Source organism: Orbicella franksi, chromosome 9 (assembly GCF_964199315.1).
Source record: "Orbicella franksi chromosome 9, jaOrbFran1.1, whole genome shotgun sequence".
Lineage (NCBI taxonomy): Eukaryota > Metazoa > Cnidaria > Anthozoa > Scleractinia > Merulinidae > Orbicella > Orbicella franksi.
This window is the reverse complement of record NC_138153.1, coordinates 9,773,332-9,785,564: the sequence shown is the minus strand read 5'-3', so window position 1 is coordinate 9,785,564 and position 12,233 is coordinate 9,773,332. Positions and strand designations below refer to the sequence as shown.

The window sequence follows — 12,233 nt, the reverse complement described above, 5'->3', positions numbered from 1 at the left end:
TCTTCATCTCTTCTTTCACGTGCCTCCTCTGCCTCCATAAATCTCCTATCAGCTGCTTGCTGATAGAACACAAACGCCTCTAAAGCTTTGTCGACTTTGGCAAATGCGTCAGTTGTTGACAAATTTCGTTTTTTGTGCCACTTTTACATACATGTACTGGCTTCTCATCCTCCGTTGTTTGTTGTTTCTGAGAAGGAACACGACAGATCGCACGCTTAAATGTGGAGATCCAAGTCGGAAATTAATAATGTTAGCAGCTGCTTTATGTTTTACTTATCTCTTGCAATACATGATTCCATCTGTCTTGGAAGTATATTTGCAAAAATAAACCCATCAACTTTATCGACAGTGCAAGGCGTCCATGTTCCGTTATGTGTGACAATTGTCTGGCCCTCCAATAGGCAATAGTTTTTTTTTTTGAAAGCTCACCTGTACATGTCACACAAGCATCTTTTTTTGGTTCCGGGAATTTGCTGGCTTTGTTGTTGTTGTCGCTGCTGCTGGAAGTTAAACTTGGCGCAACGTTTTCGACATTTCCTTTGCTTTCTTCTTCACAGACCTGTGTACCATCCCCAATGACAATTTAGGAAGAAGTAACGACACTCTTTGGCTTCGTGGAGGGCTTTCCTGATAAGAATTCATCGACTTCACCGAAGAACGCCGGCTTCTTCTTCGAAGTTCCGTTTCCTGTCTTCCTGCATTCATCTTTGTAGGAACGATACGCGCTTACCAAAGTATGTATTCTTGTTTTACACGGGTCTTCTCCCTGTCCTCGTAGCCCGCCGCCCGTAGAAATGCGCTGATTTCTTGCCATATAGGCTTCTTTCTGGTACAGGACAATAGTTTTGTTTGTATATTTTCGTCCCCCCACTTCTGAAGTAACAACATGGTCTCTCTGTTCTCCCAAACTCTTCCACGAGGTTTTTTAACGGCCGCCATTTTGGATGTGTTTAATAAAACACAAAAGTTAAACTACCTCGTCTAGGTAGTTTTATAAAACACGGTTCTAGACATGTTTTGTTAAACGCGCCCGCGATGTGAACGGGCAGTTTAGTAAAACAAGTTTATTAAAACACGATTTAAACATGTTTAAGCTTTGGTGTGAACGGGGTATAAGTTTCCCATACGAAGTCTCGTACGCGTTTGTCTATTGAATCAAAAGTCAAATACTGCACTTGTGCAGCCTGTGGATTAATAACAAACTTTCAGATATATTTAACACTATTTTGTAACTAGTGTTAAAGCGACCTTTGGGGAAATTAGCTGATCACTCCAACACTCTTTGTTTGGTTGCTTCTCTTTTTATTTCCACTATTGATGTCTTGGGTACAATACTCACAACGTTCTCTTACTTGTTGCTCTTGACTGGTTACAGCAATTACTACAACTACTAGGAGCTAACTCGTCACGTTCCTTTTAAAGGGACAACCACGTCATCCATCAAATCAATGTCAATCTGTCAATTAGGCTAACGTAATGTCATGCGCAGTTCAAATAAGGTACCATTGCGACTGCGCACCAAGCTACTTAGCATATTTTCCTTCGAGGTTATCGAGGTTGACTAAAACGTTTTCTACCTTGATTTTAACCGACTATCCTTAAGTGGTTGACCTAAATAAGGTAACGTGAGCAATATAAAAGTTACAATCTTCGTTCTTACCGATTAAAAGTTTAGGATAACACTAAGTTAAAAGATAAAAGTTGTTGTTAAATATTTCATACAACATAAGTGTTACAAGAAATAGGTTTGGAACCTCCCAGCTTCGTGGGCGGGATTTCCAGTTAAAACTATCCATCTCATTAACTGGACGTGCTCTTGGTACAAACATCCTCTAATGAGGTGCCGCTGCTATTGTTAGGAATCTTTTCTTTATTTGGGTAGAAGTGTAAATTAGGAATAAATTAATTTAAACATCGTTATCAAACTCCTTGAAAAGGTCAGTAAAAGGGGCAAGGTTTGACTGAAAAATTGGACAGGAGACTGAAAATAAGTTAAGGAGTCTAACGCGACTAATTCCAAAAAGAGCGCTTCCAAAATCCAGATTTCAATTTTTACTTCATTTTCTCGATCGACACCCGCGAGTAAACAAACGAGTTGCTGGACAACGCAGCTAAACCGAAAACATGCAGTGCGGCAACGGTGCTCGCAGAACATGAATGTACCAAGGCATCCTACCAAGAATCGGGTACAAATTATTGAAGTAGACACTACATTTTCAAAATAGTTAGATTACATGGCACCATTTCCAGTTTAACAACGGTCAAGTAATTTACACATATTTCACTGAAGAACTAGTTCCTAGGAAACGTAGCACCTGCGTACACATCAACAACGATAAGAAAATGCAACATTTTTTTTAAACACATAAAATATTCCAATATTATATTTCGAACGACCCAACACCTATTTCTCAAAACATTACCATTAACTTTTTGCCCATTATTACAACGAATAAATATGGTTGGAAATTTATATCTTGTTTGCATTTTTATTGTTTTACATATTCTCCCCACTTAGATTGAGCTAGTCCCTAGCTCACAATGAGTTAATAGAATGCAAGCAAGATAACATGACAATACCATAACAAGAAAAATGGAGGCATATATATATATATCTGCACGAACCCAACACTATAGTTGAATAATGTATAACCTTCAAGTAAAATTTATGTGGACATACGGCATTAAAAGAAAATCGTATAAGCGAAGGGTTGATAGGAATAACAGTGTTCAAAAATGCTCACATAAAATTTTAATTGTAATATGAAGTGTAAACAGAAGATGAAACCTAGTTGAGTTTCTTACTGCTGAGTCAACAGACAAAAAGTTAGCAATATTCGTGTCAAACCCCGTTAAGTAACTTCATGAAATATTTAACAAAATTGTTTGTTTGTTTGTTTTCTTTTATTTTTGGTTTAGCTTATGTTTCTTTGTGTTCGTGAATGATGGGTTGTTATAAAGAACCAATGCGTGTCAATGGCTCATTCTAGTAATGCAAGACGGAATTTCTGATTTATCGGGTGGTTTACGTTGTTTTGGCATGAAGAATGTGTAGGGAGGTGTATTGGCCTTACAAACAGTAGTAATTGCTTCCTTTGGAGGGCTGTGCCTTGCGAAATTCAAAACTTTCCTTATTTCTTCCGTCATAGGATTATTGGTCAGATATTCTGTTAAACTAGGAAAGGTTACTGCTTCTTCGTAAGTTGGCAATTTAGGAAAATCTTTAGCTGACTCAAATGTGGTGCTTGTTGCATCATGTTTGGAACTGGCAATTTGCTCTGTTTCACACGCGTTGTCTTGAATTAAGTCCTCTTGGCTTGCTTGGCCGGGCAAGACAAAGAGACGAGAGTCAGTGGTAACTTCCTGTGAATACGAAAGAGTTTCGGTTTTCTTTGTGTGCACATTGCGTATGGCTTCCGAATCTAAATTCCTAGTCCTGAAAATACCTGAAGTGGTCTGACTGCGTAAGTCAGAATTTGGTAAAACCTGTTGTACAACTTGATCAGGGTTGTACAAGGGTTGTTTACTCACAATGCTTTGTTCATTTTGCTTTTGAGCGTCTTCCATTTCTGTGTGAAATATTTTCTCGTTAATCTCTTCTCGTAAAATCGGGTAACTTCTTTTCTGTTTTAAAACTGGTTTTAATTTGACTGTCGATATATTATGATTTCTTGTATTGATAACTTCTTCAATGCGTTTTCGTTTTCCTATGGTTTCATCACTACTTGTGGTGATAACACCTTTGAGGTGTAATTGGGTCCTTTTTAGGTCATCTACGTAGGTACTATTATGTTCATCAATGGTCACAGTAACGCCAGCGTTAATGTTTCCATCGGGACAAATTGACATTTTGTTAACGCCTAGTGCGGCGTCATCGCTGAGTGAGAAAACTGTCTCATTTTGCGGTATTCTCTCGGTAATATTAATATGGACGTTACCAGTCTCCATTTTATTTTCAATTTCTGATAAACGATATTTGCGCGTTTTCACATTTGTATTTCTGTTAACCTTTCTTTTATTGCATCTCGTATGTTGAGAACTCTGGTTCAATTTGGTAACTGTATTTTCTCGACATGTATTATCAAAAGTTACATCGTGATTACTATTTTTCGTCGCCGAAGAAAGTGGACATAAAGATTCCCTAGACTGTGTTTCAGACACGCTATTTTTAGTAGGATATGGTGGTCCTGGGATTACCACGATATCCGAAATAAGCGAGTCCGAAAAACTATCATCAGGGCGATTGTGACTATTTACAATTGGCGATTCCGTGCGAATATCATCAATACTATTTACACCTGCTTTACAAGTAGAAACATCATGTCGAGCAACCGAATGTCGTGAAGAGAATCTGCTATCTATAGTAGTAAAACATTTTCTGGGCTTACAACTGACTTGATTGTTGTCTTTAGTTGCTCTTCGAAAACTTTGTCTATAATATTTACATAATTTTGTTCTGTCAAAACGGACTCTTGGGGTACCAACAAGAGTCCTTAGGCGTTTCCCTGGTTGGAATTTGGTGGGGCGTCTATGGCTACAATAGAGCGTCGAGTGTTGAAGGGGGGACCACGGAATTCATTACTACATTCATCATTCCACCCTCTGTAAGATCGGTCATATGAGTGATTGGCGGAATGGCGCGGATTCTGATACCGTCTCAATTCAGTCTCTAAGCGGTTGACCTGCCGTTGTAACTGGTCAACCTGGCTATTTTGCTGTCCCTGCCAACTGCGGGGTTCGAAAGGGCGTGATGTCCCCGGAGCCTGATCATAAGCAGCAACCGCATAACTAGGGTGCATTTGCTGAGTGTGCCGCTGCTGTTGCTTTTGAATTTGTTTAACCTGATTGAACAAGTCTTCTAATTTCTTATCAGCATCTGATGTATTTGGAGCTGGTGCCGCGGCAGCTATCACCTTACTGTTACTAGAAGATTGCTCCAGGAATTTACTGAACATTGCTTGCATTTGCGCTAAAACAGATTGAGTGTTTGTAGCACCCTGGCGGCGATTAACGATGTCCTTCATACGCGCTAGGGACTCGGCCTCCTGAAACGTCTTTGGCCTACCTAGTGACACATAGGCTTGAAGGTCGCCCTGTAATCCTTCGATAAAATATCTCACTGTTTCTACGTCAGACAATCCTAATCGTTTGCATAGCCGCGTAATATCAGTAATGTAATCATCGATGGGCTCGTTTGGAGCGTGTTTACGCGCACTTAACTGTTGGCTTAAAATCCAATCCTGCGGGCCAGAGGCAAAACGTGCGCGAAACGCATCAAAAAGAGCAGTTAAAGTGCCCATAGTTTCCTCAGCTAATGTGAGAAACCAGGCGTGCGCAATGCCCCGCAAATAGAGTGGAAAAGCATTAAGTTGTAACTCCTCCGACCAATTATTTAATTTGGCTATGCGACGAAAATTGTCCAACCATACTGACGCGTCCGCTACAGGATTTCCATCAAAAATTTCTGGCTTCAAGCCATGAGTACTTGCTTTTTGGTCAATTTTATTTTGTAGAGAATCTAATTTTGTGCGTGTCGTTTCCGCTTCTTTTTCTAGATCGCCTTTTATTGTCGTCAGAAAAGTGGCAAACAAGGCTTTAAATTCTTCTTTTTGGTCAACATTCATGACACCGAATGCAGGACAAACACAAATATTACTTTCTTTGTGTGTTTCAATCAGCTGTGCCTGATGTGTTTGAGAACGCGTAACGATCTTTTTAGAGGCTTTAGGCTTAGGTGCAATAAATTGCAACAACCACTATTCCTATCAATCCCAATTAAATGTCGGTGCAACTTTTAACTTAAAAATAACAGAATTGGATCACCACAACGAACAGTAGCACAAATACGTAAGTACTAACAAATATATTATTTAAAACGAACATAGGGTGCTAGAAAAGGTTACGAGAAAGGAAATAATGACTACGCAGCATCAGTAAGTCTTACGTTCCATCTGGCGGGTTGATTTCCTGGCTTGTCCTGGCTTGACTTGGTTTATGCTGGCCTGACTTGGCTTGACTCAGCTTGTCCTGCTTCTTTTAGTTCTGGAAGTAACTCCGTAAAAGAAAGACACGCACGTGTCGGCTTCTATTTCTTGGGACTTAACCCTCAATGTTCAGTTCTGTTTAGTTTTTGTGTTAGCTCCCTTTTTGACAGCGCCTGTAAACGTTGCTGTTGGCGTTTAATCCACCGTCTGCATATGATGATGATGTTACCTACAACATCCACGGCCGAGCATTTGATAACCGGAATGGTCCGGTTAAAACATTACGGCCATAGCCACGTCCAGTCATCCACTGATCGGATTTTCAACACAAAATCCGGGCCGTCGGGCACCGAAACCGGAACTCCACCAGCTTGTTAAAGCGACCTTTGGGGAAATTAGCTGATCACTCCAACACTCTTTGTTTGGTTGCTTCTCTTTTTATTTCCACTATTGATGTCTTGGGTACAATACTCACAACGTTCTCTTACTTGTTGCTCTTGACTGGTTACAGCAATTACTACAACTACTAGGAGCTAACTCGTCACGTTCCTTTTAAAGGGACAACCACGTCATCCATCAAATCAATGTCAATCTGTCAATTAGGCTAACGTAATGTCATGCGCAGTTCAAATAAGGTTCCATTGCGACTGCGCACCAAGCTACTTAGCATATTTTCCTTCGAGGTTATCGAGGTTGACTAAAACGTTTTCTACCTTGATTTTAACCGACTATCCTTAAGTGGTTGACCTAAATAAGGTAACGTGAGCAATATAAAAGTTACAATCTTCGTTCTTACCGATTAAAAGTTTAGGATAACACTAAGTTAAAAGATAAAAGTTGTTGTTAAATATTTCATACAACATAAGTGTTACAAGAAATAGGTTTGGAACCTCCCAGCTTCGTGGGCGGGATTTCCAGTTAAAACTATCCATCTCATTAACTGGACGTGCTCTTGGTACAAACATCCTCTAATGAGGTGCCGCTGCTATTGTTAGGAATCTTTTCTTTATTTGGGTAGAAGTGTAAATTAGGAATAAATTAATTTAAACATCGTTATCAAACTCCTTGAAAAGGTCAGTAAAAGGGGCAAGGTTTGACTGAAAAATTGGACAGGAGACTGAAAATAAGTTAAGGAGTCTAACGCGACTAATTCCAAAAAGAGCGCTTCCAAAATCCAGATTTCAATTTTTACTTCATTTTCTCGATCGACACCCGCGAGTAAACAAACGAGTTGCTGGACAACGCAGCTAAACCGAAAACATGCAGTGCGGCAACGGTGCTCGCAGAACATGAATGTACCAAGGCATCCTACCAAGAATCGGGTACAAATTATTGAAGTAGACACTACATTTTCAAAATAGTTAGATTACATGGCACCATTTCCAGTTTAACAACGGTCAAGTAATTTACACATATTTCACTGAAGAACTAGTTCCTAGGAAACGTAGCACCTGCGTACACATCAACAACGATAAGAAAATGCAACATTTTTTTTAAACACATAAAATATTCCAATATTATATTTCGAACGACCCAACACCTATTTCTCAAAACATTACCATTAACTTTTTGCCCATTATTACAACGAATAAATATGGTTGGAAATTTATATCTTGTTTGCATTTTTATTGTTTTACATATTCTCCCCACTTAGATTGAGCTAGTCCCTAGCTCACAATGAGTTAATAGAATGCAAGCAAGATAACATGACAATACCATAACAAGAAAAATGGAGGCATATATATATATATCTGCACGAACCCAACACTATAGTTGAATAATGTATAACCTTCAAGTAAAATTTATGTGGACATACGGCATTAAAAGAAAATCGTATAAGCGAAGGGTTGATAGGAATAACAGTGTTCAAAAATGCTCACATAAAATTTTAATTGTAATATGAAGTGTAAACAGAAGATGAAACCTAGTTGAGTTTCTTACTGCTGAGTCAACAGACAAAAAGTTAGCAATATTCGTGTCAAACCCCGTTAAGTAACTTCATGAAATATTTAACAAAATTGTTTGTTTGTTTGTTTTCTTTTATTTTTGGTTTAGCTTATGTTTCTTTGTGTTCGTGAATGATGGGTTGTTATAAAGAACCAATGCGTGTCAATGGCTCATTCTAGTAATGCAAGACGGAATTTCTGATTTATCGGGTGGTTTACGTTGTTTTGGCATGAAGAATGTGTAGGGAGGTGTATTGGCCTTACAAACAGTAGTAATTGCTTCCTTTGGAGGGCTGTGCCTTGCGAAATTCAAAACTTTCCTTATTTCTTCCGTCATAGGATTATTGGTCAGATATTCTGTTAAACTAGGAAAGGTTACTGCTTCTTCGTAAGTTGGCAATTTAGGAAAATCTTTAGCTGACTCAAATGTGGTGCTTGTTGCATCATGTTTGGAACTGGCAATTTGCTCTGTTTCACACGCGTTGTCTTGAATTAAGTCCTCTTGGCTTGCTTGGCCGGGCAAGACAAAGAGACGAGAGTCAGTGGTAACTTCCTGTGAATACGAAAGAGTTTCGGTTTTCTTTGTGTGCACATTGCGTATGGCTTCCGAATCTAAATTCCTAGTCCTGAAAATACCTGAAGTGGTCTGACTGCGTAAGTCAGAATTTGGTAAAACCTGTTGTACAACTTGATCAGGGTTGTACAAGGGTTGTTTACTCACAATGCTTTGTTCATTTTGCTTTTGAGCGTCTTCCATTTCTGTGTGAAATATTTTCTCGTTAATCTCTTCTCGTAAAATCGGGTAACTTCTTTTCTGTTTTAAAACTGGTTTTAATTTGACTGTCGATATATTATGATTTCTTGTATTGATAACTTCTTCAATGCGTTTTCGTTTTCCTATGGTTTCATCACTACTTGTGGTGATAACACCTTTGAGGTGTAATTGGGTCCTTTTTAGGTCATCTACGTAGGTACTATTATGTTCATCAATGGTCACAGTAACGCCAGCGTTAATGTTTCCATCGGGACAAATTGACATTTTGTTAACGCCTAGTGCGGCGTCATCGCTGAGTGAGAAAACTGTCTCATTTTGCGGTATTCTCTCGGTAATATTAATATGGACGTTACCAGTCTCCATTTTATTTTCAATTTCTGATAAACGATATTTGCGCGTTTTCACATTTGTATTTCTGTTAACCTTTCTTTTATTGCATCTCGTATGTTGAGAACTCTGGTTCAATTTGGTAACTGTATTTTCTCGACATGTATTATCAAAAGTTACATCGTGATTACTATTTTTCGTCGCCGAAGAAAGTGGACATAAAGATTCCCTAGACTGTGTTTCAGACACGCTATTTTTAGTAGGATATGGTGGTCCTGGGATTACCACGATATCCGAAATAAGCGAGTCCGAAAAACTATCATCAGGGCGATTGTGACTATTTACAATTGGCGATTCCGTGCGAATATCATCAATACTATTTACACCTGCTTTACAAGTAGAAACATCATGTCGAGCAACCGAATGTCGTGAAGAGAATCTGCTATCTATAGTAGTAAAACATTTTCTGGGCTTACAACTGACTTGATTGTTGTCTTTAGTTGCTCTTCGAAAACTTTGTCTATAATATTTACATAATTTTGTTCTGTCAAAACGGACTCTTGGGGTACCAACAAGAGTCCTTAGGCGTTTCCCTGGTTGGAATTTGGTGGGGCGTCTATGGCTACAATAGAGCGTCGAGTGTTGAAGGGGGGACCACGGAATTCATTACTACATTCATCATTCCACCCTCTGTAAGATCGGTCATATGAGTGATTGGCGGAATGGCGCGGATTCTGATACCGTCTCAATTCAGTCTCTAAGCGGTTGACCTGCCGTTGTAACTGGTCAACCTGGCTATTTTGCTGTCCCTGCCAACTGCGGGGTTCGAAAGGGCGTGATGTCCCCGGAGCCTGATCATAAGCAGCAACCGCATAACTAGGGTGCATTTGCTGAGTGTGCCGCTGCTGTTGCTTTTGAATTTGTTTAACCTGATTGAACAAGTCTTCTAATTTCTTATCAGCATCTGATGTATTTGGAGCTGGTGCCGCGGCAGCTATCACCTTACTGTTACTAGAAGATTGCTCCAGGAATTTACTGAACATTGCTTGCATTTGCGCTAAAACAGATTGAGTGTTTGTAGCACCCTGGCGGCGATTAACGATGTCCTTCATACGCGCTAGGGACTCGGCCTCCTGAAACGTCTTTGGCCTACCTAGTGACACATAGGCTTGAAGGTCGCCCTGTAATCCTTCGATAAAATATCTCACTGTTTCTACGTCAGACAATCCTAATCGTTTGCATAGCCGCGTAATATCAGTAATGTAATCATCGATGGGCTCGTTTGGAGCGTGTTTACGCGCACTTAACTGTTGGCTTAAAATCCAATCCTGCGGGCCAGAGGCAAAACGTGCGCGAAACGCATCAAAAAGAGCAGTTAAAGTGCCCATAGTTTCCTCAGCTAATGTGAGAAACCAGGCGTGCGCAATGCCCCGCAAATAGAGTGGAAAAGCATTAAGTTGTAACTCCTCCGACCAATTATTTAATTTGGCTATGCGACGAAAATTGTCCAACCATACTGACGCGTCCGCTACAGGATTTCCATCAAAAATTTCTGGCTTCAAGCCATGAGTACTTGCTTTTTGGTCAATTTTATTTTGTAGAGAATCTAATTTTGTGCGTGTCGTTTCCGCTTCTTTTTCTAGATCGCCTTTTATTGTCGTCAGAAAAGTGGCAAACAAGGCTTTAAATTCTTCTTTTTGGTCAACATTCATGACACCGAATGCAGGACAAACACAAATATTACTTTCTTTGTGTGTTTCAATCAGCTGTGCCTGATGTGTTTGAGAACGCGTAACGATCTTTTTAGAGGCTTTAGGCTTAGGTGCAATAAATTGCAACAACCACTATTCCTATCAATCCCAATTAAATGTCGGTGCAACTTTTAACTTAAAAATAACAGAATTGGATCACCACAACGAACAGTAGCACAAATACGTAAGTACTAACAAATATATTATTTAAAACGAACATAGGGTGCTAGAAAAGGTTACGAGAAAGGAAATAATGACTACGCAGCATCAGTAAGTCTTACGTTCCATCTGGCGGGTTGATTTCCTGGCTTGTCCTGGCTTGACTTGGTTTATGCTGGCCTGACTTGGCTTGACTCAGCTTGTCCTGCTTCTTTTAGTTCTGGAAGTAACTCCGTAAAAGAAAGACACGCACGTGTCGGCTTCTATTTCTTGGGACTTAACCCTCAATGTTCAGTTCTGTTTAGTTTTTGTGTTAGCTCCCTTTTTGACAGCGCCTGTAAACGTTGCTGTTGGCGTTTAATCCACCGTCTGCATATGATGATGATGTTACCTACAACATCCACGGCCGAGCATTTGATAACCGGAATGGTCCGGTTAAAACATTACGGCCATAGCCACGTCCAGTCATCCACTGATCGGATTTTCAACACAAAATCCGGGCCGTCGGGCACCGAAACCGGAACTCCACCAGCTTGTTAAAGCGACCTTTGGGGAAATTAGCTGATCACTCCAACACTCTTTGTTTGGTTGCTTCTCTTTTTATTTCCACTATTGATGTCTTGGGTACAATACTCACAACGTTCTCTTACTTGTTGCTCTTGACTGGTTACAGCAATTACTACAACTACTAGGAGCTAACTCGTCACGTTCCTTTTAAAGGGACAACCACGTCATCCATCAAATCAATGTCAATCTGTCAATTAGGCTAACGTAATGTCATGCGCAGTTCAAATAAGGTTCCATTGCGACTGCGCACCAAGCTACTTAGCATATTTTCCTTCGAGGTTATCGAGGTTGACTAAAACGTTTTCTACCTTGATTTTAACCGACTATCCTTAAGTGGTTGACCTAAATAAGGTAACGTGAGCAATATAAAAGTTACAATCTTCGTTCTTACCGATTAAAAGTTTAGGATAACACTAAGTTAAAAGATAAAAGTTGTTGTTAAATATTTCATACAACATAAGTGTTACAAGAAATAGGTTTGGAACCTCCCAGCTTCGTGGGCGGGATTTCCAGTTAAAACTATCCATCTCATTAACTGGACGTGCTCTTGGTACAAACATCCTCTAATGAGGTGCCGCTGCTATTGTTAGGAATCTTTTCTTTATTTGGGTAGAAGTGTAAATTAGGAATAAATTAATTTAAACATCGTTATCAAACTCCTTGAAAAGGTCAGTAAAAGGGGCAAGGTTTGACTGAAAAATTGGACAGGAGACTGAAAATAAGT

General features: G+C 39.6%; 2 protein-coding genes and 1 pseudogene across 3 annotated transcripts in view; all 3 read right to left on the bottom strand.

Moving 5' to 3' along the window:
• Positions 1–12,233, bottom strand: part of LOC145498415 (uncharacterized) — a 229,661-nt pseudogene that overhangs the window by 285 nt on the left and 217,143 nt on the right. Inside the window, exons 2-3 of the transcript XR_014050856.1 lie at positions 436–1,132; positions 1–187 (exon numbers count right to left, since the gene is read on the bottom strand). The exon at positions 1–187 is cut by the window's left edge and continues 285 nt beyond it. The product of XR_014050856.1 is annotated as an uncharacterized LOC145498415 (transcript). The remainder of the gene's footprint in view (positions 188–435; positions 1,133–12,233) is intronic.
• Positions 4,111–5,681, bottom strand: LOC145498105 (uncharacterized). Its single transcript, XM_081477981.1, has one exon. It carries the CDS (start codon positions 5,622–5,624, stop codon positions 4,494–4,496), a length of 1,131 nt encoding a protein of 376 aa, XP_081334107.1. The 5' UTR covers positions 5,625–5,681; the 3' UTR covers positions 4,111–4,493.
• Positions 9,231–10,801, bottom strand: LOC145498099 (uncharacterized). Its single transcript, XM_081477977.1, has one exon. The coding sequence runs from the start codon at positions 10,742–10,744 to the stop codon at positions 9,614–9,616; it is 1,131 nt and encodes a 376-aa protein (XP_081334103.1). The 5' UTR covers positions 10,745–10,801; the 3' UTR covers positions 9,231–9,613.

Bases quoted from the DNA above. Each gene is read 5' to 3' on its own strand.
- LOC145498105 (XM_081477981.1), bottom strand. From the start codon at position 5,624: ATGAATGTTGACCAAAAAGAAGAATTTAAAGCCTTGTTTGCCACTTTT.
- LOC145498099 (XM_081477977.1), bottom strand. From the start codon at position 10,744: ATGAATGTTGACCAAAAAGAAGAATTTAAAGCCTTGTTTGCCACTTTT.